The 24,480-nt window shown below is 40.3% G+C and overlaps 1 protein-coding gene across 9 annotated transcripts in view; it reads right to left on the bottom strand.

Annotated features, from left to right (window-relative positions):
• MPHOSPH9 (M-phase phosphoprotein 9) overlaps positions 1-24,480 on the bottom strand; it is a 58,494-nt gene that overhangs the window by 19,670 nt on the left and 14,344 nt on the right. For 7 of the 9 annotated variants that reach the window (XM_015536421.2, XM_042961411.1, XM_042961412.1 and 4 more), the window contains 9 exons: positions 23,962-24,052; positions 22,139-22,242; positions 18,217-18,342; positions 17,596-18,053; positions 17,111-17,266; positions 13,178-13,265; positions 10,492-10,707; positions 1,517-1,564; positions 502-566 (listed from right to left, as the gene is read on the bottom strand). In XM_015536421.2, the coding sequence (XP_015391907.2) occupies positions 502-566; positions 1,517-1,564; positions 10,492-10,707; positions 13,178-13,265; positions 17,111-17,266; positions 17,596-18,053; positions 18,217-18,342; positions 22,139-22,242; positions 23,962-24,052 (1,352 nt within the window). The remainder of the gene's footprint in view (positions 1-501; positions 567-1,516; positions 1,565-10,491; positions 10,708-13,177; positions 13,266-17,110; positions 17,267-17,595; positions 18,054-18,216; positions 18,343-22,138; positions 22,243-23,961; positions 24,053-24,480) is intronic. The other 2 variants (XM_042961410.1, XM_007079546.3) reach the window with 2 other exon arrangements.

The following is a 24,480-nucleotide window of genomic DNA, read 5'->3' as shown; positions in this document are numbered from 1 at the left end:
TTAATCATTTGCCATAGAGACCATTTATGCCTCTGTTTCTATCTAATTAAGCAAATGAGATCACAAATGTAGTCCCCAAACCAGGTTTTTAAGAAAGTAGATGGTCATAAAGTTGGTGTGAATGCTGTTTTCTTTTGGGAGCAAAAATATCATTTGGTGAACTAGACTGCCTCTTAAAATTCTCTTCTTCTTTTTTAAGGATAGATTAAATTTCCTTTCAAAGGTTTAGTACCATTTAGATTTTGCTTCCCTGACCAAATAAATGTTTCAGGAGTGCACACTTCTCAAGCACAACTACCAATCTACTCTAATCATTTAAAAATCTTTGGCTAAAATCAAATGTATTTCCAGGTCAGGGGAAGATCAGGATAAAACCTGACCTCAAAGTGCCTAAAAATCCTCAAGAAAAACTTCCTTTTCATCGCTTTCGGTACAGACACATATTTATATGCTAAAAGAATAGAGGCATAATTATCTTATTAGAAAGACAACACATTTTACCTTTTCAAATCAGAAATCTGAGTATGTGCATCAAGCAATTTGTTCTCGGTTGTATTTAATGTATCCTATGAAAATAAAGGAAAAATTCAGATAACTGGAATATTCAGGTTTATACTCCTTTTATTTTAAAATACATAATATAAAACAAATCTAAGGTCACACCAGAGAGTTACAAAGAAAATTATGCAGATACTCAGCAAATACAGCATTGACCACAGAGCCAATATGCACAATTCAAGGGAAAAAATGAGACAGCAAAATGCTGGTTGATACAAGCAGCTGTATGTACATGACCTGTGTAATAGCTATAGCCTATGATGCTTTCCTTAATTCTGCACAATCCAGTGTCAAAATGGACATATTCTAACTACAGCTTGCCTAAAACCTCAGTAGTAAACACACAGGTATTTGTTTTGCCACTTAGTAAGATTTCACATGTGATGACTGGCTCCTGACCCCCCAGAATTCCCTCCTGCCTAGCTGTGCAGGCCTTTTCACCAACCTTGAATGATCACAACCCTGTATTTTATGCAACACAAGTACTTTGGACCCCACTTACAGCATTATTGTGGGGTTTTGCGGAATTCAAACATATAGTTCCCAAAGAGAGCTTTCATTAAGAATTCAAGCATTATCAATAAACTCAAACAATCCCACAAAAAGCTACTGCTTTAAAAAACAAAACTTTGTATTTAAATATTATTAAATAATTATTTTCATCTGTATGGTTCTTATATTCTTCTAAAAATTTCATCTCAACTCATCTCAAATACAACAGCCATTCAACATTTCTGAAGATTTCAAAGAAATCCAACAAATCTGCGACGTAAGCGGGCAAATATTTGCAAATAAGGATGCTGACAAAGATGAGGTGATGGAGAGACAGTCTAACTAAGGCGGCTAGATGGAGGTAGAAGAGGGAGAGAAAGGGAGAAGAAAGGGTCACCCCTCTTCATTTCCAACCCAGTGTTTCTGCCCCTACATGATGTTCAGAACATGAATCATCAACCATTACCTTTACTCTTTCGTGTTCTTTTCCAAGGGACTCATACTCTCCTAAGAGCTATAAGGAAAAACAAAAAAATTGCACCACAAAGTTAAACATTAGAATAGCAACTCAGAGATGGTCTATAAAATAGCTGCCCTTACTCTGCAAAAATGCAAATGTCATGAAACAGAATGGTTAACACTGTGTTCCAGATTGAAGGCGACTAAAGAGATAACAGAAGTGAATGTAAGGCATGATGCTGGGTTGGATCCTGGACTAGAAAAAAAAGTGTCATAAAATAATAATTTGGATGTAAATTGCACATTAGACTTCTTTACTTTGATTCGTTCTGTGGCTATGTACCGAAGGCCCTTGTTCTTAGGAAATACACACCAAAAGGTAAGGGTAAAGGGCCAGGTCTGCAATTTACTCTCAAATTGTTCAAGAAAAAAACATGTATCTGTGAACACATACATATGGGAGATGATAAGGCCAATATGGCAAATGCTAACAACTGTGATCCTAGGTAAAAGGAATATAATCGTTCTCACAAGGTTTCTCTAAGTTTGAATTTACTTCAAAATAAAAAGTAAAACAAAAACAATTTAGTAGCAGTCCAGACCCCTTGAGCAGTTTGTTTGTTTACTTATTTACTTATTTATTTAGCTTCACGCCCAGTGTGGGGCTCGAACTCATGGCCTGGAGATCAAGCCCTGAGCCAAGATCAAGAGCTGGATGCCCAACCCACTGAGCCACCCAGGTGCCTCAAGAAAGCAATATTTTAAAAGATTAAAATTTGTGGGGCACCTAGGTGACTCAATCAGTTAAGCGGCCACCTTTGGCTCAGGTCATGATCTCACAGTTCGTGGGTTCAAGCCCCATGTCAGGCTCTGAGTGAACAGCTCAGAGCCTGCAGCCTGCTTCGGATTCTGTCTCCCTCTCTCTCTGCCCCTCCTCCACTCACTCTCTCTCTGTCTCTGTCTCTCAAAAATAAATAAAACATTTAAAAAATTACCAAAAAAAAAGCATAATCCCAAGTCTAATATAGATTACTTATTGTGGCTCCTGAGTTCAAGCCCTGCATCAGGCACTGTGCTGACAGCTCAGAGCCTGGTGCCTGCTTCGGATTCTGTGTCTCCCTCTCTTCTGCCCACCCCTCCCCTGCTCATACTCTGTCTCACTCTCCTTCAAAAATAAACATTACAAAATTATAAATAAATAAATAAATAAATAAATAAATAAATAAATAAAAGTTGAGTGGTTAGAGCCCAGGACCTTTCCCCATCCTATACAGCAGCAGACTGACCAGCCAGGCAACAGGACTCAGTGAAGGTGAATGAGACACAAATTCAACTTTGGAAACCCAAGTGCAACAGGTGGAGGAAGTAAAGGGATAAGGAGAAGATGGAAAAGTTTTCAAAAAAACAAAACACAAAACACAAAACAAAACCCACCTTGGCTCCCCATCCCTCAGTGCCACCAGATCCTGGATGAAAGGTCCCAGACAAGAGACTGGGAGACTCTTCCTTGGGAAAACCAAACAATCCCAGAAAGAAGACCTCTACATAATTACTCCATGATTGCTGGTAAGTAAAGGCTACCAGGAAGTAAGTCACATCTGTACACATACGGTCTCCAAATGGCTTTTGATTGCCTCCCCCTTAAATGTGAGTCTAGTAAAAGAACCAACATTAAAAAAAAAAAAGCAAAAACATTCAATATGAAGCTGATTTCAAAAGGAAAGGTTAACTTGGAAGAAATAATAAATCAAAACTAAAGAAGTATTACAAGAAAGCTATTATTAATATCCTCAGAGAAGTAACTGCTATATACATAAAGCAAGACCAGAAAGCAATGAAAAACTAGCAATGAAAGGACAAGAAACAGCTCTTAGAAACTAAAAATGTGGGGCGCCTGGGTGGCGCAGTCGGTTAAGCGTCCGACTTTAGCCAGGTCACGATCTCGCGGTCCGTGAGTTCAAGCCCCGCGTCAGGCTCTGGGCTGATGGCTCGGAGCCAGGAGCCTGTTTCCGATTCTGTGTCTCCCTCTCTCTCTGCCCCTCCCCGTTCATGCTCTGTCTCTCTCTGTCCCAAAAATAAATAAAAAATGTTGAAAAAAAAATTAAAAAAAAAAAAAAGAAACTAAAAATGAGAGAGAAAATAAGTTTAATACTAAAACCAGAAGATAGAGAATGAAGAGGCTATGATGGAAAGTAAAGCATAAATAAGTCTCAGAAAATCAACCCAGGGGCACCTGGGTGGCTCAGTCGGTTGAGCATCTGACTTTGGCTCAGGTCATGATCTCATGGTTCGTGGTTTCAAGCCCAAGCTGGGCTCTGTGCTGACAGCTTGGAGCCTGGAGCCCGCTTCAGATTCTGTGTCTCCCTCTCTCTCTCTGCCCCTCCACCATTTGTGTTTTCTCTCTTTCACAAAAATAAATAAACTTTAAAAAAATCTGATAAGAAAATATACCCTAGAATTCTATACTCTTAGCCAAATGACACGCGAAAGACCTAAATCTTCATCCACAATAATTATGGATATTGTTAAAAATTCAAGAAATCGGGGCATCTGCCTGGCTCAATTGGTGGAGCATGCAACTCCTGATCTTGGGGTCGTGAGTTCAAGCCCCACTTTAGGTGTAGAGCTTACTTTAAAAAAAAATTGGGGGTTGGGGCACCTGGGTGGCTCAGTCGGTTGAGAGTCTGACTTCGGCTCAGGTCATGATCACACGGCTTGTGAATTTGGGCCCCGTGTCAGGCTCTGTGTTGACAGCTCGGAGCCTGGAGCCTGCTTCAGATTCTATGTCTCCCTCGCTCTCTGTCCCTCCCCTGCTCGAACTCTGTCTCTGTCTCAAAAATAAATAAACATTTAAAAAAAAATTGGGGGCACCTGGGTGGCTCAGTCGGTTAAGCGTATGACTCTGGGTTTCAGCTCAGGTCATGATCTCACCGTCCGTGAAACGTGGTTCTCTGTGTTAGGCTCTGAAAGGATAGCGCAGAGCCTGCTTGGGATTCTTACTCTCTCTCTCCTTCCCTCCCTCTCTCTCTCTCTCTCTGCCCCCCTGCATGCACTCTCCCTCTCTCTCAAAATAAATAAACATTTTTAAAAAGTTTAAGACAAAAATAAAAAATAAAAATTCAAGAAATAACATAAGCACATTATTTAGAAATACATAAATATTAAAATAGGGTATCTAAGGAGAAAAACCTAACAAAGGATGTGAAAGGGCTTAATGAAGAAAACTACAACACTTTGTTAAGAGACTTTTTAAAAAAAGATTTAAATAGAGGTATAAACCGCATTCATATATGGGATGACTCAATATTATAAGTCTCAACTATCTCCAAATTACTCTATAAATTTAGTGAAATTCCAAACAAAAGCAGAATTTTTGCTTTGTTTTCTTTTGAAGTCATCTCTACACCCAATGTGGGACTTGAATTCATGACCCCAAGATTAAGAGTCACATTTTCCACCAACTAAGCAAGTCAGGAGCCCCAAAAGCAGTTTTTTTTGTTTTTGCTTTTACAAAATAGGATAAGCTGACAATAATATTGACATGAAAAGATACTCTATTTGAAAATGGCTCAGTCAGAAGAGTATGTGGCTCCTGATCTTTGGGTCATGAGTTCGAGCTCCACCTTGGGTGTAGGGATTGCTTAAATAAACTTTTTAAAAAATGGTGCTGTGACCATCGGTTAACCATTTGAAACAACAATCAAGTTCAGTTCACATCTCACACCATACATACAAGGTAATCTGGGGTAGTTTACAGGCCTAAATGTATAAAGCAAAACTTTATAATTTTAAAAGGCAATATATAGGAGATTAATTTTCTGATCCTTGAGTAGGAAAAGACTGTGTAAACAAGACATAAAAGAGGCCTAAACCGTAAATGAAAAGACTGTATTTTGAATATTACAATCTAAAACCTGTACCCCATAAAAGAGAACGCCAAGTTAAATGCAAACCACAAGCCAAGAGAGCTGCAATACAGATTAATCACTGCACATCAATCAAACCAGCAAAAAATTAAGATGTCTGACAATACAAAGCATTGGAAATACTCTAGAAAATAAGAACACTCATCGATTACTGGTGGGAAAATGAACTGGTACAACTATTTCAGAGGGCAATTTAGCAATATTAGCAGTATCTAATGAGGATGACCACGTTCACATTCTATGTCCCAGCCACTGCATACAGAACACAGGCTCTTGTGGCAGATACTGTGTACCCCAAAGAGGCAGCAGCAATATTTCTGTTCACAAAAGGTCTTCCAGAACCTTGAGACACCCCATCAAGAGGTGGTACCTACTTCTTCTTTCCTTGAACCTGGAAGACCTTTGAGAGAGACTGTGTAACAAATGTGTTCATTCCACCAGTCACTCCTAAGAAGGCAGGGGTGATCAGAAAATGGGTGCATGGGGGGACTTCAATTGTATCTGTGGTATTTTAAATCCGAAGATGAGTGCTTGGTCCACATGTGATTTTTCTTTTTATATACCTGAAAAATTTAAAAGCTGTTTAAATAAAAACGAGTAAAAGCTGCATGTATCAGCATGGTAAATCTCAGAAGCAATGCTGCAAAAAAACAAGTTGTAGGTGGGGTGCCTGGCTGGCTCGGTCAGTGGAATACGCAAATCTTGACCTCAGAGTTGTGAGTTCAAGCCCCACGCTAGGCGTGGAGGCCGCTTAAAAATAAAAAAACAAAACAGGCTGCTGGAAGATATAGGTAGTACGATTCATACGTAGTTCATAAACATTACTATATATTGTTTATAGACACGTGGGTTTGGAGCAAAAGTAGAAAGAAATGCATGGGGAAACCAAGAGTATATTCAGCATAGCAGGTAGGAGAGAAAGGAATAGAAGAGGGTGTTTCAACTGGATTTGCAGACAGCTGGTATGTGGATGTCCTATCTATTACTCTCTGTACATCTCCCTAGGCTTGAAGTATTTGACATAGCAAATGCAAACAAACAGTGTCATCACTGGCAACATTAATCTCAATTCAAAACAACATTCCAGTGATCCAATGAACAATGAACATACCTAGTACTAGATCTCCGTTTCTACATATTTTCCACTTAAAGGAACCAGGGCTCGTTGGAGTCATGAGTGATTTAGAGCTATGGGAAAGTACAAGCTGAGCCTGGAATATCTTGTTGTGCCAGGAAGCGTGGATGTGCTCAGAGAGTGACAGGAACACGTCAAAAGGACACAGGAGCCAGCCAGCCTAACACTTACCCCACTGGCCAAAACTAGGACAAAGCAAGCGTCAAAATAATAACCGTAACAGCGACAGCAAAAAGAACTATATGACCCACTGAATAAAATAAGAATCCATGAGTCCACGCTGACATAAATAAACAAAGGGGAGCAGAGAGGTCCTCCTTTCAGAAAAATGTAGAAGGGGTAATAGGAAAAGCATCATTTGGCAACCACCATAGTAATTACCTGTTTTAGGAAAGACTCCTCATGCTAAAGCCAGTGGGTAAAGTCTGATGAGAAGAAGGTGATTTACAAAGTCTTAAAATATCCCCTAATACTTATAAATTCCAAACTGGGAGTTATAACTTTACAGTGCAGACACCAGGGAAACAGCACCTTAACCAAGAGATCAGGGTTAACACCACAAAGTGAACATGGGAAGGCTCAGCTTCCTTCCACTCTTGGGCATTACAACAACCTGAATCTGACTGCAAAATACAAACCCGAACTGAAGAACATTCTGCAACAGTGCTGTCCAACAGAACTTTCTGCAGCACTGGAGGTGTTCTCTTATCTGTGCTGCCTAATGGGGCAGCCACAGCCTCATGCGGCCGCTGACAGACTGATAAAGCAAATAGAGTCAAATGTTAAGATTTAGAATCAAGGTGAAAGGTATTTGCAAAGTTTTTATACAATTTTTGCTACTTTCTGTACGTCTGATATTATGGCAAAGTAAAATGTGCAACAAGTTTTAAAAACCAGGATCTCATCCTGTACTCGCACACAAAATTATACTGTTAATACACATGAATAAGAACAGTAAAAACCAGGAGCTCTTGGGTGTCTCAGTTGGTTAAGTGTCCGACCCTTGACTTCTGCTCAAGTCATGATCTCATGGTTCATGAGTTTGTGGGTTCAAGCCCTGCATCGAGCTCCGTGGCTGACAACGTGGAGCCTGCTTGGAATTCTCTCGCCCCCTTCCTCTCTCTCTGCCCCTCCCCTGCTTGCATTCTCTCAAAACAAATAAATAAATGAATGAATGAATGAATGAACAAACATTAAAAAAAAGAGTAATAATCAAAACCATGTGAAGTTGTAATCAAATATGACATAGTGAGCAGAGTGTTTATATCCACTCTCTCCTGAAACTTGACTATCAGAGAATAAAATACATAGGGTTTATTGATAAGATGTGCTGAAATGGCACTTTCCCTCTGTGGTTTTCCTCCCAATATTCCATAACTACAGTCTAATCATAAGAGAAACATCCCAAGGGACACCCAACAAAACCCCTGACCAATCTTCTTCAAAACCGTCCAGGTCATCAAAAACACGGAAAGTCTGAGAAACTGTCATAGGCAAAAGGACCCTAAGGAGGCGTCATGGTACCTAAATGTACTACAGAATCCTGGGACAGAGAAAGAACAGTAGGTAAAAACAAAGGAAATCTGAATAAGCTATGGAATACACTTAATAATAATGAGTCGACATTGGTTCATTAATTGCCGCAAAATACCATACTAATGTGAGACGTTAATAACAGGGGAACTGTGCAGGGCATACAGGAACACGACACTATCTTCTCAATTTCTCTGTAAATCTAAAACTGTTGTAAGAAATAAAAGTATTTTTTAAAAAGTGTGACTGCAAGGGCACCTGGGTGGCTCAGTCGGTTGAGCCTCTGACTTCGGCTCAGGTCATGATCTTGCGGTTCATGAGTTCAAGCCCCACATCGGGCTCTATGCTGACAGCTCAGAGCCTGGAGCCTGCTTCAGATTCTGTGTCTCCCTCTCCCTCTGCTCCTCCCCTGCCCGCGCTCTGTCTCTCTCTCAAAAATAAACAAACATTAAAAAAAAATTTTTTTTTAAGTGTGACTGCAAACCATAAATGTTTTCAGACATGGAAGGCTTCAGAATTTGTCTCCCAAGTACTCTTTTTCTCAAGAGATACACTCTGGCAAAACAGAGAATTCAACTAAGAAAGAAGTACAGGATGCACACAAAACAAGAGACCTAATACAAGAAAGAAGCAAAGACCATTCCCAGGATGATGGCAAAGGTAAGTCCCAGACATCTGTGTACCCGACCTCAAGAGCAAGCAGCTCATAACAAAGCAGAAGTATTTGGAGGCGGGAGCAAGTACTAAATACAGGCTACTAATCAAGTTAAAAAAAAAAAAAAAAAAAACAAAGTAATTATTAATTCTAGGGAAAATAAGAGAAAGGAAATGTAATCACTGAACACTGCAGCCTGGCTCTCAACAATATTTACACAGACAGTAAGAAATACTGAATACTGATCTAACTGTCAATGATAATACATCTCATTTCAAATCTAAAACACCATTCACCAGAAATCATACCATTATTTACTACTGTTTTCTACTAAAAGAGAAAATAAAATGCGGCCAATTAAACTATGATACCACGGCGTAAAGATGTATACCAATTCTTCAAGTTGTTAAACCGTAAAAGAACAGCATCTTAGAATCAAGTTAACGTATTAATCACACTGAAAAGACAGAGAGGGGGCGCTTGGGTGGCTCGGTCGGTTAACCGTCTGACTTCAGCTCAGGTCATGATCTCATGGTTCGTGAGTTCAAAGCTCCATGTCAGGCTCTGTGTTAACAGCTCAGAGCCTGGAGCCTGCTTCACATTCTGTGTCTCCCTCTCTCTCTGCCCCTCCCCTGCTAGCACTCTGTCTCTCTGTCTCTCTGTCTCTCTCTCAAAAATAAACTTAAAAACAAAAAAGAAAAAGAAAGGAGAGAAGTGTTTGTATTGGGAGCAAATGGTGTAAGAAGGCTAAACTGTGGCTTTCCTTGCACAGAAGTCGATATGTAATGTCTGAAACTGATGAGGAAAAAAAGAGAAAGAGAAATAGAAGTTTGTTACATAGAAACATGGAGAAAAATGCTACGAGACACCACTAGAAGAGCGGAGAGTGATGACTTCTAAGGTAGGGGACACCTAGGAAGGGAGAGGTGGGGAAGACCACCGTTTTCCCTTAACATCTGAATATTTAAACCATTTACATGGGGGCACCTGGGTGGCTCAGTCGGGTTAAGCATCCGACTTCAGCTCAGGTCATGATCTCATGGTTTGTGGGTTTGAGCCCTACATTGGGCTCTGTGCTGACAGCTCAGAGCCTGGAGCCTGCTTCAGATTCTATGTCTCCCTCTCTCTCTGCCCCTCCCCCCCATGCTCTGTCTCTCTCTCAGAAATAAATAAAAAATTTTTAAAAAATGTACATGTATTATCTTCATGAAAATAAGTATTTAAAAAATCAAAGTAATAACAATCTAATGCTCTCAGGGAGAAAACTGCAACAGCCGAAATGCTTTTAGATTTCTTTATGTACCATGACAAAGAATATTAAGAAAAATCTAAGAAAAAAAAAAATACACAACCCGAAACCTAATGCAGTTTCAATATTGTACAAATCCAAATTTTAAGTGACATTATAGCAAAATGAAAAAATTCAATCAAACCTATTCTAAATCTGGTTCATTTTACCCATCTAGCCACATAGATGCTTATTTAAGATAGCTCAAAAGGTGACTCGATAGAGACAAAAAGCATGGGGGAAACACCACAGTTCTGAACGCTCTGACTTCCTGCTTCAAGATAAGACCTAACAGACTCAATCAGAAGAATCTATATTTGCAGCCACAGCAAAGTTATGTCAAACAAAAATAAACTTGGAAAAAGTCATAATAGTCTGTAAGAGTATAACTTCTAAAATAACTTTTAGCCAACCCTGTCTTAAGTTTCCATTTTTTGTCACTTACATCTTGAAACATTTTGTTTTCTTGTTTCAGTCTTGCTTCCTTATCATCTGAGAGTTTGTAAGCATTCTCAAATGCTTCTTCTAAATCCTGCAGTCGAGATTTTAGTCGAATGATGGTATTGTCTTTTTCTTTGTTACTTGTTCTCATTTCCTCAATCCGTTCCTGCAAAATTTTGGAAGCACTGCTGGCTGCATTGAAGCGTTCTCTAAAATCACTCTACAAAATAAAAACAAGGATAATAAATTGTTTTTAATTAAAAAAAATAGATGTTTCAGTAGCAGCTAATAAATTGTGGGCATTAAACTCTGAAAGAAAAGTAATAAAATAAAACCTACAAATTGGAATTAACAAGTTTAATATTTTGTTATGTCCTGGGATGGAGACTGAAAAGGATCACTCTACTAAAGTAACAGCTTCAGGGGTACCTAGCTGGTTCAGTCAGTGGAGCATGTGACTCTTGCTCACAGGGTTTTAAGTTCAAGCCCCACACTGGGTGTTGAGATTACTCAAAAATAAAATCTTTAGGGGTGCCTGGGTGGTTCAGTTGGTTAAGCATCCGACTTCAGCTCTAGTCATGATTTCATGGTTTGTGACTTCGAGCCCCACGTTGGGCTCTATGCTGACAGCTCAGAACCTGGAGCCTGCTTTGGATTCTGTGTCTCCCTCTCTCTCTGCCCCTCCCTGCTTACGCTGTCTCTCTCTCTCCCTCTCTGTCTCTCTCAAAAATAAACATTTAAAAAATTAATAAAAAAATTCAAAGATAAAAGGGAACCTAGGTGGCTCAGTCAGTTGAGCATCCGACTGCTGGTTTCAGCTCAAGTCATGATCTTATGGTTGATGGGTTCAAGCCCTATATCTGGTTCTGTACTAGCAGCTTAAAGCCTGCTTGGGATTCTCTCTCTCTCTCTCTCTCTCTCTCTCTCTCTGCCCCTCCCCTGCTTGTGCTATCTTTGTCTGTCTCAAAATAAATAAATAAAACTTAAAAATTTTTCTAAAAAAAATCAATCAATAACAGCTTCATGAGATTGTCATGAAGTACAGACAGAGAACCATTTCTGGCATTGAACTGCTGGACCCACCTGTAGGTCACTTTAATGAAAAAAATAACCATGGCTATTAGGGAAATGATTCTGAAAGGGCAGCTGGAGTCTGTTGCCCCACATTAATATTTAGGGAGAATCAAGCATTTCTTCCCCTATTCTCTTACTATGAAAATAAAAGAAAATTCAAAATGCATCTGCTATATTAATATTCATTCAACAATCGTTTCTTGAATATCCACTAGGTGCCAGGCACTAGGGTGCAAAAAATGTAAGATTAGCAAGAAAGACAAGTCCCTGACTTTGAGAAGTTTACAGTTTAGGAGAAAGACAACTAAAAAAATATATCAAAGAAAGACAAAGAAACAGTGCACAGAACATAAGTGGCATTTTCCATCAAAATGTTACTAACAAGGTTACACATAGAAGAATAAAATTTGGTAATGCATGAAAAAATATTTTAAAATATTAAAATATTAAGCATCTGACCTCGGCTCAGGTCATGATTTTGCCGTTCCCAAGTTCAAGCCCCGCATAGGGCTCTGTGCTGACAGCTCAGAGCCTGGAGCCTGTTTTAGATTCTGTCTCCCATTCTCTCTCTGCCCCTCTCCTGTTCACATCTGTCTCTCTCTCTCTCTCTCAAAAATAAACATTAAAAAAAATTTTTTTTAATTTTAAGTTTATGCATTCCTAGTTATACATCAAGAAAATTTAAAACCTAACTCCACATAAAATGTTGTATACAAATATTCATAGCACTGTCATTCATAACAGCCAAAAAAATCAAAACAACCCAAACATCTATCACCTAATGAATAAATACAGAATATTATTCAACCATAAAAAATAATGAAATACTGATTCATGCTACAACATGGATAACCCTTGAAAATAATCATGCTAAGTGGAAGAAGTCTGACACAAACGGTCATATATATAAGATTCCATTTATACCAATGTCCAGAATGGGCAAATCCAAAGAACAGAAAGTAGGGTAGTGCTTGCTCAGGGCTGGGAACAAGGGGGTTTGGGGTTAGGAGGGAAAGGCTAATGGTTAAGGGTTTCAGGGTTTCTTTTTATTTATTTATTTATTTTTTTACATGTTCATTTATTTATTTTTGAGAGAGAGAGAGAGAAGGAGAGAGCGGGGAGGGGCAGAGAGCGGGAGAATACCAAGCAGGCTCCACACTGCCAGCACCACAGCCTGATGTGGAGCTCAATCTCACGAACCTCAAGATCATGACCTGAGCCAAAATAAAGAATCAGACACTCAACTGACTGAGATACCCAGGTGCCTCTGGGGTTTCTCTTTGAGAGAAAATATTCTAAAATTGACTATAGTGATGCTTGCACAAGTTTGCAAATATACTAAAGACCACAGAATTCTATACTTTCAGACAGTGAGTTTTATGATACGCAAATTATATCTCAATAAAAAAAAATAAAAAATTTAAAGGGTAAAAGTTTATCCTATCCTATGAAGCCAGCAGCATTCAAAATATAAACTTACTTAATAAGACAACCTAAGAAGATTAAAAACACATAGCCAATATTTTCATAAAACTATTAATTTGTCTCTAAAGTTCAGTTAATAAAAAGGCTTAAATTCTTAACGTTGAGCCACTAAACAACAGAAGAATACTTACAACTTCTATTTCCAGCAAGTTATTCTTATTTTCAAGTGCTCTCACACGACTAGTTGCTTCATTTAGAGCACTATCTAATTGGCCACATCTAAAAACCATAAATTGGAAAGAAAAAATTAGAAGATAAAATCCTTTCCCTTAGAAGTATTCTGTAAATCTGATTTGCCCATATATAAAACAAATTCTCCATTTATTGAACACAGAGGATGCCATTTTAATAAAATACATCCCAATAAACCTGGTATCATCTTCCAGAGAAAATTACAATATGAAAAGATCCCTAATAGAGAAGTGAAAAAGGCAAAATATGAAAGACATCTGTATACCTATGTTCACAGCAATGTGCACACTAGCCAAAAAGGGAAGCTAGCCAAGTGTCCATGAGGACTGAATGGATGAGCAAACTGTGGTCTATCCATGCAGTGGAATATGATTCAGCCTCAAAAAGGATGACCGTCCAAAGCCTGCTACGACATGGATGAACCTTGAGGGCATTATGCTCAGCGAAATAAGCCAGACCCAAAAGTATGCTTCCACTTATACATGGCACCCAAATTCATCTGAGGTGTTAATTTCATAGACAGAAAGTAGGATGGTGGGTGCTCGAGGGTGGGGGTGGTGGGAGTGCAGACTTGTTGTTTAATGGGTCCAGGGGGTCAGGTCTGCAAGATGAAAAAGTTCTGGAGATGGATGGTGGTGATGGTTGCCCAACAATGTGAATGTACTTCATGCCAGTGAAATGATCGCTTAAAAATGGTGAACATGGTAAAAAAAAAAAATGGTTAAGATGGTAAATTTTGTTATTTATATTTTACATTAAAAATAAATTTTAAATTAAAAAATATAAGATATAAAAGAATGCATTAAACAGCTTGATCTTTGTTATGAAAGAAAACCTATATATAAATATGTGTATTGTGATTTGTAGGATATAAAACTTAAGTCTGGAAACTTAGAGGCTGGGTAGGGAGACTTTTCTTATTATATCCCCCTGTAGTTTTCCAAATGAGCATGAATGTATTCTTCTTAGAATTAAAGACCTTCTTCATAAAGTTAATCATCACAGAACCTTAAAATAACAGAATACACGGAAGAATTCGGTTATCATTTTGACTCCGTGTTCATGAATTGGGAGCACAAGCCAATATCTATTTGGCACTGATTATATGCCAAGTCCACGTTAAGCACTTACATTCATCCTCACAATCCTATGAGTTAGGACTATTATCATCAGCATTTTACAGATAAGAAAACAATATGAAGCTTAATTCCTCCTGGGTTGTAAGCCATCAAACCGGGATTCTAAACCCGGCAGTCCGGCTCCAGAGTTCACGCTCCTCACCACTGCGCATCGATGCCACGTAGCAATGAAATACTGATAAAACCGTTCTAGAAAGAAAGAGCACTAAATAGTCAAGTGTAGGTATGTTAACTGTATTTCTCTGTTTTAGTTCCCACACTGACTCCGGCATGAGGCCGTGTCACATAATCTGATATCGCAGCTGGCTCCGAGGGAAGTGTCCATGGCCCCATCGGCAGCTCCAGGGGGATTCTCCCAATTGCAATTTTAAGTCTGAAAAACCCTGACGTGTACGCCGACAACTTAAACTTGGTTTTCGTCTTTGGCGAATCATTTCTCCAGTCCTGGCTGACTGCAACTACTGCCACTCATTTGCACACTGTCCTTGCGCCCACCCCAGCGCCCTGACTGCTGCCGCCACCATTAGGACACAGCCACTTAGTCAAATCCTGACTTCCAATCTGTCCTACCTACACTGCCTCACCGCTCCATGGCTCTAGCAGCTTCTAGACAGAAAAGTGCGTTAATCAGCTATCACTTCCTAGGTGTCTTTTCTGGTGGCCTATCTTTAACCCAACAAGGTCTACGAGCTTCTTTCATACTCGTTTTCCGCAGGAAGGACCTACAGTCATCTTTGACTTTTTTTTTTTTTTCATCTTTGACTTCTTAAAAACAAACAACAAGAACCAACCTCCCCTAGCCTGACATCTACTCTTTTCCTTTTATCCTAGAAAACCTATTTCTGGCTCTTTTCAAATTACTGCTCTCTACCATGGCACCCCCAGTTCCACCCCCAACCCCACCTCCAGCCCCACTCCCAGCAGCAAAACCGAAGCTGTAGTAACACTCAGGTAGTTAACAGCATGTTAACTACCACAGCAACCACAAACTAGTATAAAGGCTAGTTTTCCAACAATTCTCCAAGCTAAACTACTAACTGGACCAGAAGATTTCAGTTCCCTCATCTTTTTTTCAAGGGGCTTTGTCTTTTCTTGCCTTAAAAAAGAATACTTTAGGGGCGCCTGGGTGGCTCAGTCAGTTAAGCGTCCAACTTCGGCTCAGGTCATGATCTCATGGTTCATGAGTTCAGGCCCCGCGTCAGGCTCTGTGCTGACGGCTCAGAGCCTGGAGCCCGCCTCGGATTCTGTGTCTCCCTCTCTCTCTCTTCCCTGCCCTGCTCACGCTTTCTCTCTCAAAAATAAATAAACATTAACAAATTTAAAACAAGAACAAAAAAAAAAGAATACTTTGCTGCTATACTGACCTGAGTTTTTTTTTTTTAATGTTTATTTATTTATTTTCGAGAGAGAGAGAGAGAGAGAGAGCAAACAGGGATGGGGCAGAGAGAGAGAGAGAGAGAAGGAAAGAGAGAATTTCAAGCAGTCTCTGCACTGTCAGCGCAGAGTCCAACGTGGGGCTCAATCTCACAAACTGTGAGATCATGACCTGAGCTAAAATCAAGAGTTGGACACTTGGAGCGCCTGGTCAGCTCAGTTAAGTGCACTGACAGCACAGAGCTTGCATGGGATTCTGTCTCCCTCTCTCTCTTCTCCTCCCCTGCTCCTTCTCTCTCTCTCAAAATAAATTTAAAAAAAATTTTTTTTTATTTTTTTTTAACGTTTATTTATTTCTGAGACAGAGAGAGACACAGCATGAGCAGGGGAGGGGCAGAGAGAGAGCGAGACACAGAATCTGAAGCAGGCTCCAGGCTCTGAGCTGTCAGCACAGCGCCCGAGCGGGGCTCAAACTCACAAACCATGAGATCATGACCTGAGCCGAAGTCGGTCGCTCAACTGACTGAGCCACCCAGGCGCCCCAAATTAAAAAAAATTTTTAAAGGTGGCTCAGTTGGTTAAGCGTCTGGTCATGATCTCACGGTTTGGGAGTTCAAGCTCTGCATCGGGCTCTCTGCTCAGAGCCCACTTTGGGTCCTCTGTTCCCCTCTCTCTCTGCCCCTCTGCTCTACTCCCCTCTCTCTCAAAAACAAATAAACATTTAAAAAACAAAAAAAAGAATCAGACACTTAATAGACTGAGCCACCCAGGTTCCCCCCCTCCCAGCTTTCAATCTGTTTAAATGCCATTTAAATGTAAAGTATGCTCCAAGTATGCTGTTATTAATACTAGTGAAGGCATCAAATTTGTTACTGATTCTCTCCCTAAAACAGGTATCCGGGGATCCTTAACATAACTGCCCCTGTGTTTCCATGTTGGTTACTTGTTTGTACAGGATAATTGCTTACACAGGTTCAGGAGTGTCTGGATTTCAGTTCCATGTCTCTGAGTTTCAAAGCAGGTTGAGAACTGCTAGAGGACATTAGAGACTTCTGAGAAAATCTGTACACAATACTAATCCACTCATAAATGACGTTCCTTTACATACAGGGTATCTGCTCAACTGTTCCAGTATCCTGTCCGTGTGAAACAAATGTTCTCACGTCAGCTATTAGTGTGCTACACGAGGTTGGTTTCGATCTGTGAAAATAATTCCTTAGGCAAACAGGTCTCTGTTAAAAATTTCAAATCTAAAGCACATCTTTGCAAAATGTTTTATCACAATTAAATATACTTAGGAAAAAATAACATTTCCAAGTTGGAGAAACACTAACTTCAGAGTTGAATTATAAGCTTTACCTGTCTACAAGAATTTGATTGGTTTTCTTCCAATCTTCAACTGCAGAAATCTCCTTTGCCTCCAGTTTCTGTTTCAAACTATTTATTTCTGACTCATAATAAGCTCGAAGATCGGCTACGTGTCGAGCGTGCTTCTCCTTCAGGTTCTGCCGAATCCTGTTGGTGAGGGCAAAACGACTTGTTAGGAAAGCATTTCCTCACTCTACCCCACAAGAAAAACTACGAATACAATCTTTCTCAAAAGCAAAACTACAGCCTTCTTCCTCTGCACACTCACACAACACGTAACAGATCAATACACAAGTTAACAACTAATTAAGTAAAAAAACCAAAGACGCGGATATTTAGATGCCCTACTTTAAAAGTGCCGCATCTTTTTTTAAGATTTTATACATTAGTGAAGGTCAATAAAAATAATTTTCATAATTCAAGCAGACATCAAAGAAGAGCTATTAACATTACAAGCCACACGCTGAAACACATACTTTGACAGTATTACAGGATCTTCCAGAGGAGTCAGTGAAATGCATTCTGGGACACTGCTGGCTGTCCCTGGAAGCTGGGACTGACTGGCTAAGGCTGAAGTTACCACGGCCGCGTTTTCTTCATCTACAGTGTTGACCGAGATGTCATTACTAGCAGTAGTAGCCACCGAAGGAAACATGGAACTACTCCTACTTTCGTTTGGGAAGCCATGATTTTTCCAAGAGTCCACTGGTGAAGCTTTTGTGTTTGAAGGATATTTGGGGAATCCAGATGACTGAGAAGCGATATTACTTGCTTGTGAAAATGAGTCTATGTCAGAGTGACTAGACATACTGGGGTCTAGAACAGAGTCTGGTGAAAAGGACATTCTGTCATCAAGGACATTCAAAAAGCCTTGCGGCTGAATTCCTGAAATCTGATTTGGCTTCATGTGTAACGTTGGATCCAGAGTCAGTACCTAGAAATTAAGACAGACAACAGTAAGATTTTGCCCTCCGCACTCAGTGTTTGTTTTTAAGGGAGTAGGCTTTAGATCTCCTACGGAAAATAAAGCTTGAGATAAAAGTTAAGAGCCATGAAGCATCTTTCGTTTTCATTCAGCAGGGTGTTGCCAACTTTACCTCTGGTGGATGATTTGGGTTGGAAGCAGAAGTGAGATTCCTCTCAGGTAACTGCTTGTTTTCCCTTTGTTTTTTATGATAAATATCCTTCAGTGATGGTAGCTTCATCTCATTACTAGTATTAGACTTAAAGATATGAAACAAAATTATTTAAGTGGTATTATCAATGATGAAAAAAATTCACTGACACAAGATCAGCACCACAAAAAGATTTCTGAAAGAATTTAAATGAACTGAGACTCTGGACTGTCAGACTTATAAAACAAGTTTAGATGCCATTACCCGTTAATTATGAGTCTCCCTCAGAATGAAAAAAAAATGATATCCCCTAATAATAAATATTAAGGTGATAATCTGAACCTAAGTTATTTAATAGCTTCAGAATACTTCCAAAGAATAAAAAACCTTGGTAGTCCCCGTACTCAAGATAAAAACCAAGTTTTGAGGTATGAAAAGACTTCATGATGAAAAGAGTGAAGCAGGATTAAGAAGACTTTTGGCTAGATTAACATCATGTGACTCAGGGAGACAGGTATACAGAGATGAAATTCCTTATCTGTGTAGTTATTTTCCTACTTTTTTAAGAGTTCACAGACCAAGAAAAAGTGTTAAGAAAGAAGTTACCCAATGGAAACAAGCCCCTTTTTAAATTAATAAGATAAGAAGATACGACCCTAATTCCTACAGCTTGAAATCAGGGCTTTGTCACGCCGGAAATGTTGCAAAGAGGTCTAAAGCTCCAAATTTAAAACCTCAGCCTCAAATTATTTCAAAGTCGGACCTACTGTAGGGCATGCTGGGGTATCATTTAACTTGGGTCTCAAATTTAAACTGTTTTAAATGAGATTATAGATTCAGCAAGAGATATATTGAAAGTACTCAAAGAATATATTCACATATATCTTTAAATATGTGTCCCGTTTCCAGACCCTACACAGGCTGCAGATTACCATGCATTAACATGTTTTAAGAAACCCTGTAACTAGCTTGTGAATAGGACGATCGAACTTTTTACGTGTGCATTAAAAACATTAATTTTCTGAATGTGAGCCCTTAAAATTTACAATTTCTGTAATTGGAATTTTACTTTTAATTGAAATTTTTTTTTTTCAACTTTTTTTTTATTTTTATTTTTTTTATTTTTGGGACAGAGAGAGACAGAGCATGAATGGGGGAGGGGCAGAGAGAGAGGGAGACACAGAATCAAAAACAGGCTCCAGGCTCCGAGCCATCAGCCCAGAGCCTGACGCGGGGCTCGAACTCACAGACCGCGAGATCGTGACCTGGCTGAAGTCGTACGCTTAACCGACTGCGCCACCCAGGCGCCCCATTAATTGAAATTTTTTTTAATGTTTACTTATCTTTGAGAGAGAGACAGAGAGAGAGAAAGAGAGAGAGAGAGAGAGACCGAGCAGGAGAGGGGCAGAGAGAGAGGGAGACACAGAATCCAAAGCAGGCTCCAGGCTCCAAGCTGTCAGCACAGAGCCCCAATGCAGGGCTCGAACTTATGAACTGGGAGATCACGACCTGAGCCAAAGCCGGACGGCCAACTTGACTGAGCCACCCAGGAGCCCCTGGAATTTTACTTTTTATACACCAACAACCTAAAAGACCCTTTCAAGCTGAAAGTTTGTAACAAGCAGAGCACTCAGGAAATGGCCTCGAGCCTGAGGAATCCCTGCCTGGTGATGCCCCAAACCTGGTGGAGCACCCCCAGGCAGAGCTGCTGGAATTACTCTATTTAGAGGTCGTGGTAGCATAACGAACCATTCTTCACCATTTTCCACGTCTATGATCACTATATTTTAACATCTCAGAAGTGAGGATGCCTCTTGTAATTAACAGCTTCTTAACATTGCTTTTGGTCAAGTAGCAATTGTGATATAATTGTCATTGTCTGCTCATAAGCACACATAGAAGACATCCAAATTGGCCGAACAGGTGTCAGCAGTTTGGAAAAAAATCCTAGAGCCTACACCAGAAGCCCCGAGAACCAGTATTTAAGGGACAGTGAATTAACAGATGGTTAGCAGCATTCCCCATCTGGGTGCCAAAAGTAGGCCAGATCTACAGAACTACTAGGCCAGGTAAAAACTCAGCACCAAGGCCTCTCATCTTTGCCAATCCCCAAAGCTCTTGATGGCTCAAGGAAAACAGTATGTGGAAAAACACAGAAATGAACACTGAGTTGAAAAGACAGCATAAACCTCTGTAGGTGAAGAGGTTTTAACAAATTTATTTCACTTATATTGTCCTTTTTAAGTATGTATAAGAGTTATATGACAAAAATCAAGGTTCAGTTACAAGATCTTTCATTAAGAATAAAATATAAATTCTAAGTGGTAAGAAAGCACTGATATACACTGCTTTTTATTTTTGTTAGAATAATTTTTTAAGTTTGTTTACTTATTTTTGAGAGAGAGAGGGGGAGAGCGAGCAAGCGGGCAAGGGAAGGATAGAGGGATAGAGGGAGAGACAGAGAGAGAGAGAGAGAGAGAGAGAGAGAGAGAATTCCAAGCAGGCTCTGAGCTGTGAGCACAGAGCCCGAAGTGGGGCTCCAGCTCACGAACAACAAGATCACGACCCGAGCCAAAACCAAGAGTCGGAGGCCCAACACACTGAGCTACCCAGGCGCCCCTAGAATAATTTTGTTAGACTATGAAATAGGAAGTTTTAAAATTGACAGTATCTTAGAATCACCAAAATACAGTATTCACTCACTGATGGTGCTGATCACGTCACACACAGGGAGCTCTGTAATCACAAAGCCCACCGAGGCTTCCAGCCCCTCACAATCTCACTCCCCAGCCTTCCTTTCCCTGCATTTATCTGTCTCTCTCTTTTGCTCCCTTCCTGAAGGATGGGATGCTGGTTTGTACCCCTCTTTGGGACTCTGCTGTCTACACATACGCTGTATCCCCACTGCCCCTACCGATGCCTATTACTCATGCTTATACTCTCCTGGTTACCTTCGTTGTAATCACTCCTTTTCCCCAACCTTTCTCATCACCTGAATGTACACATGCTGGGTAGTTTGATTTCACCGTGCTGAAGTAAAGAAAATATTTACATTTCGTGCTCAAAGAAAATGACGACAGCAAATTAAAATGCTCAGCATTATTGGTACAAATGGATTAGCAGGAGGGCGGAATAAGACAGAGAATCAGGGGCGCCTGGGTGGCTCAGTCGGTTAAGCGTCCGACTTCGGCTCAGGTCACCATCTCGCGGTATGTGAGTTCGAGCCCCGTGTCGGGCTCTGTGCTGACTGCTCAGAGCCTGGAGCCTGTTTCAGATTCTGTGTCTCCCTCTCTCTCTGACCCTCCCCCGTTCATGCTCTGTCTCTCTCTGTCTCAAAAATAAATAAATGTTAAAAAAAAAAAAAAATTTATAAAAAAAGACAGAGAATCAAAACCAGGTGTAGGAACAGCGGAAGCGGTTATCTACAGACCTACTACGCTTAGCACAGTAGGCACAAAATCATCTCATTTAATTTTACAACACATTAGCTGGGCATTTTAAATTCCATTTTTAAGTAACCTTCCTATGATCACATAGGCAATGAATGAGAGATTACATTTGAAAGCAAGTACAATTTAAAGCCCATGCTTCTTTTGGGGCGCCTGGGTGGCTCGGTTGGTTAGTGTCCGACTTCGGCTCAGGTCAAGATCTCGCGGCTTGTGAGTTCGAGTACCGCGTTGGACTCTGTGCTGACAGCTCGGAGCCTGGAGCCTGGAGCCTGCTTCGGATTCTGTGTCCCTCTTTTGCTCTTTCCCTCCCCTGCTGACGCTCTGTCTCTCCCTCTCTCAAGGATAAATAAAACATTAAACGAATAATTGGAAAAATACAACGTTTATAATGAAACGGAGCTCTGAACTATAATTGTGTGACACAAACACATACACACAATGTGTTTTTAAATCACCTGGCCTGGTGACCTATCTCCAGAGGACGGTGCAAATGCCTTCTCTAAAGTCTCAGGCAAAGAGTGATACATGTCCTTCTCCTCCAGCTTCCAGTAAGTCAGGCCTGTTGTGCACAAATACAGAGAAGAGAAGACTGAGAAAAGAGAAAAGTGCTTTCTAGAATAACTTACTTCTACCTACAGAAAATTAAATACGAGAAGTAACTAGTTTTTGGCTATCTATATACAGGAAATTGAATTTTAATGGAACAAGAATCTCTTAAATGCCTTCCCATGGAAGAGTTCTAATTTGATGATCGAAATATTTAAAAATGAAATATATTATTAAAAGTCAAGATGTGGGGTGCCTGCTGGCTCAGTTGGAGAAGGGTGCAACTCTTGATCTCGGGGTCATGAGTTCAAACCCCATGCTGGGTGTAGAGACTATTTTTAAAAATGTTTTTAAAGTCAAGATAAATTACTACAATCTAAAATGTATTTCTTAAAAAAGAAAAAATTCTTTATGAATAGCACAGACTTAGATAGAAACAATATAAAGAATTCAATGGTTCAGGGGCACCTGGGTGGCTGAGTCGGTTAAGAGTCTAACTCTTGATCTCTGCTCAGGTCATGATCTCCTGATTCGTGAGCTCAAGCCCCACGTTGGGCTCTGCACTGGCAGCACAGAGCCAGCTTGGGATTCTGTCTCCCTCTCTCTCTGCCCATCCCCCACTTGTGCACACGCTCACGTGCTCTCTCAAAATAAACAAACTTTAAAAATTAATAAGAATAATAATTCAGTGGTTCAAATACATACTGAGTGTTTACCGTGCCAGGCTGGGGAGCAGAAAATGTGAGAAATGAACAGTAAATAAATCACAACGTATACACAGGAGGTTAGAAGGCAGTAAACACCAAATGGTAAGACTTAAAAATCGGGTAAAAGGGAATATATGTAGCGTGTGTGGAGGGGTGCTCAGGGTTGGCTCACCGCAAGGTACCAAGATAATGTTAGCCATTTTAGCCACATATGAGGGAGATCCCCTATATAACGGGTGGAGAGAACATTTCAAATATAGGAAGCAGCAAAGCAAAAGCCCTAAAATGAGAACCTATCTGGCACATTTAAGCAAAGAGCCTCTCTGCTGAAGCAGAGAAAGGGAGCAGCAGAAAATGAGGTCAAACAGAACAAGGCTAGATCTTGCTGAGCCTACGGGCACCTATACGACTCTGGCTGTTACTCTGAGGGAAAGAGCATAGAAGGGTTTTGAGCAGAGGAGTCACATGATCTGACCCATCTTAGAGAAGGACTGTTTAGGCTACTGTGTGGAGAACGGATGGAAGGGTGCAAGGGTGAGGGCATGGATGCTGGGCAGGAAGTTGCAGGAACTCAGGTGACAGGTGATGGGGACTCTATTAGGGTGACAGCATGACAGTGGTTGAATTCTGGCAATTTTCATCAGGCAAAGCTAATTTATCCTGACAAACTGGATGTGGGATTGTGGGAGGTAGGGTAGGGAATCAGTAAACTAGAATAAGCTTACCATGGAGAGTAAAGAATGACTCATAAAGGGTTTGAATGTCTTAATTCATTCTGGAACATCTGAAAAATGCTGAGATGGCTTTTGCAGCTGTTTGAAACAACTGCAAAAATATTTTTCCCATCTATCTTTACAGAATCTGTAACACTAATGCAAGTAAGGAAGTTATAGTTAACAGAGGCACAACAGAACACATTTACAGAAAGCACGCTAATACACTGGATAGGATTAACATCCCGCGAGAAATGCAGACAAGTTGTTATCAAAACAAAACGAAACAAAACAAAACAACAGGTCTCATACCTGTTCCTGAATCAGACATCCAAGAATTTGGACTCTCATCTGGTTTATTGAGGTAAAAAGCATGAGGGTGCTTAGCAGCAGTGAAATTAGGCTGCAATGCAAGAAAGAAAACCATTAGTCGATGGATAAAAATCATTAGGCACAAACTACTGACCCAAGGAAAGAGAGCCAGGTATCAAACCAAGGCACAGAGAAAGCCTCAGAGGGTTCAGGAAGAACTACGAAAGTCCAGTTTTCCCTGTGATTACGAGAATACAAAATGATAGGAATTAACCGTGAAGGATTTTCTTTTCCTGTGTGTTTACACGAGTTTATTTTGGTTCTGCGGAGCTGGAAGAACACTGGGAGCTGGTGTTACTTAATGAGTTCAGAATGAAAACGTATTTATAGGGCCACCTGGGTGGCTCAGTTGGTTAAGTGTCCGACTTCAGCTCAGGTCATGATCTCACACTCCGTGAGTTCGAGCCCCGCATTGGGCTCTGTGTTGACAGCTCAGAGCCTGGAGCCTACTTCAGATTC

The sequence above is a fragment of the Panthera tigris genome, chromosome D3 (genome assembly GCF_018350195.1).
Source record: "Panthera tigris isolate Pti1 chromosome D3, P.tigris_Pti1_mat1.1, whole genome shotgun sequence".
NCBI lineage: Eukaryota > Metazoa > Chordata > Mammalia > Carnivora > Felidae > Panthera > Panthera tigris.
This window is presented reverse-complemented; position numbering and strand designations above follow the sequence as displayed.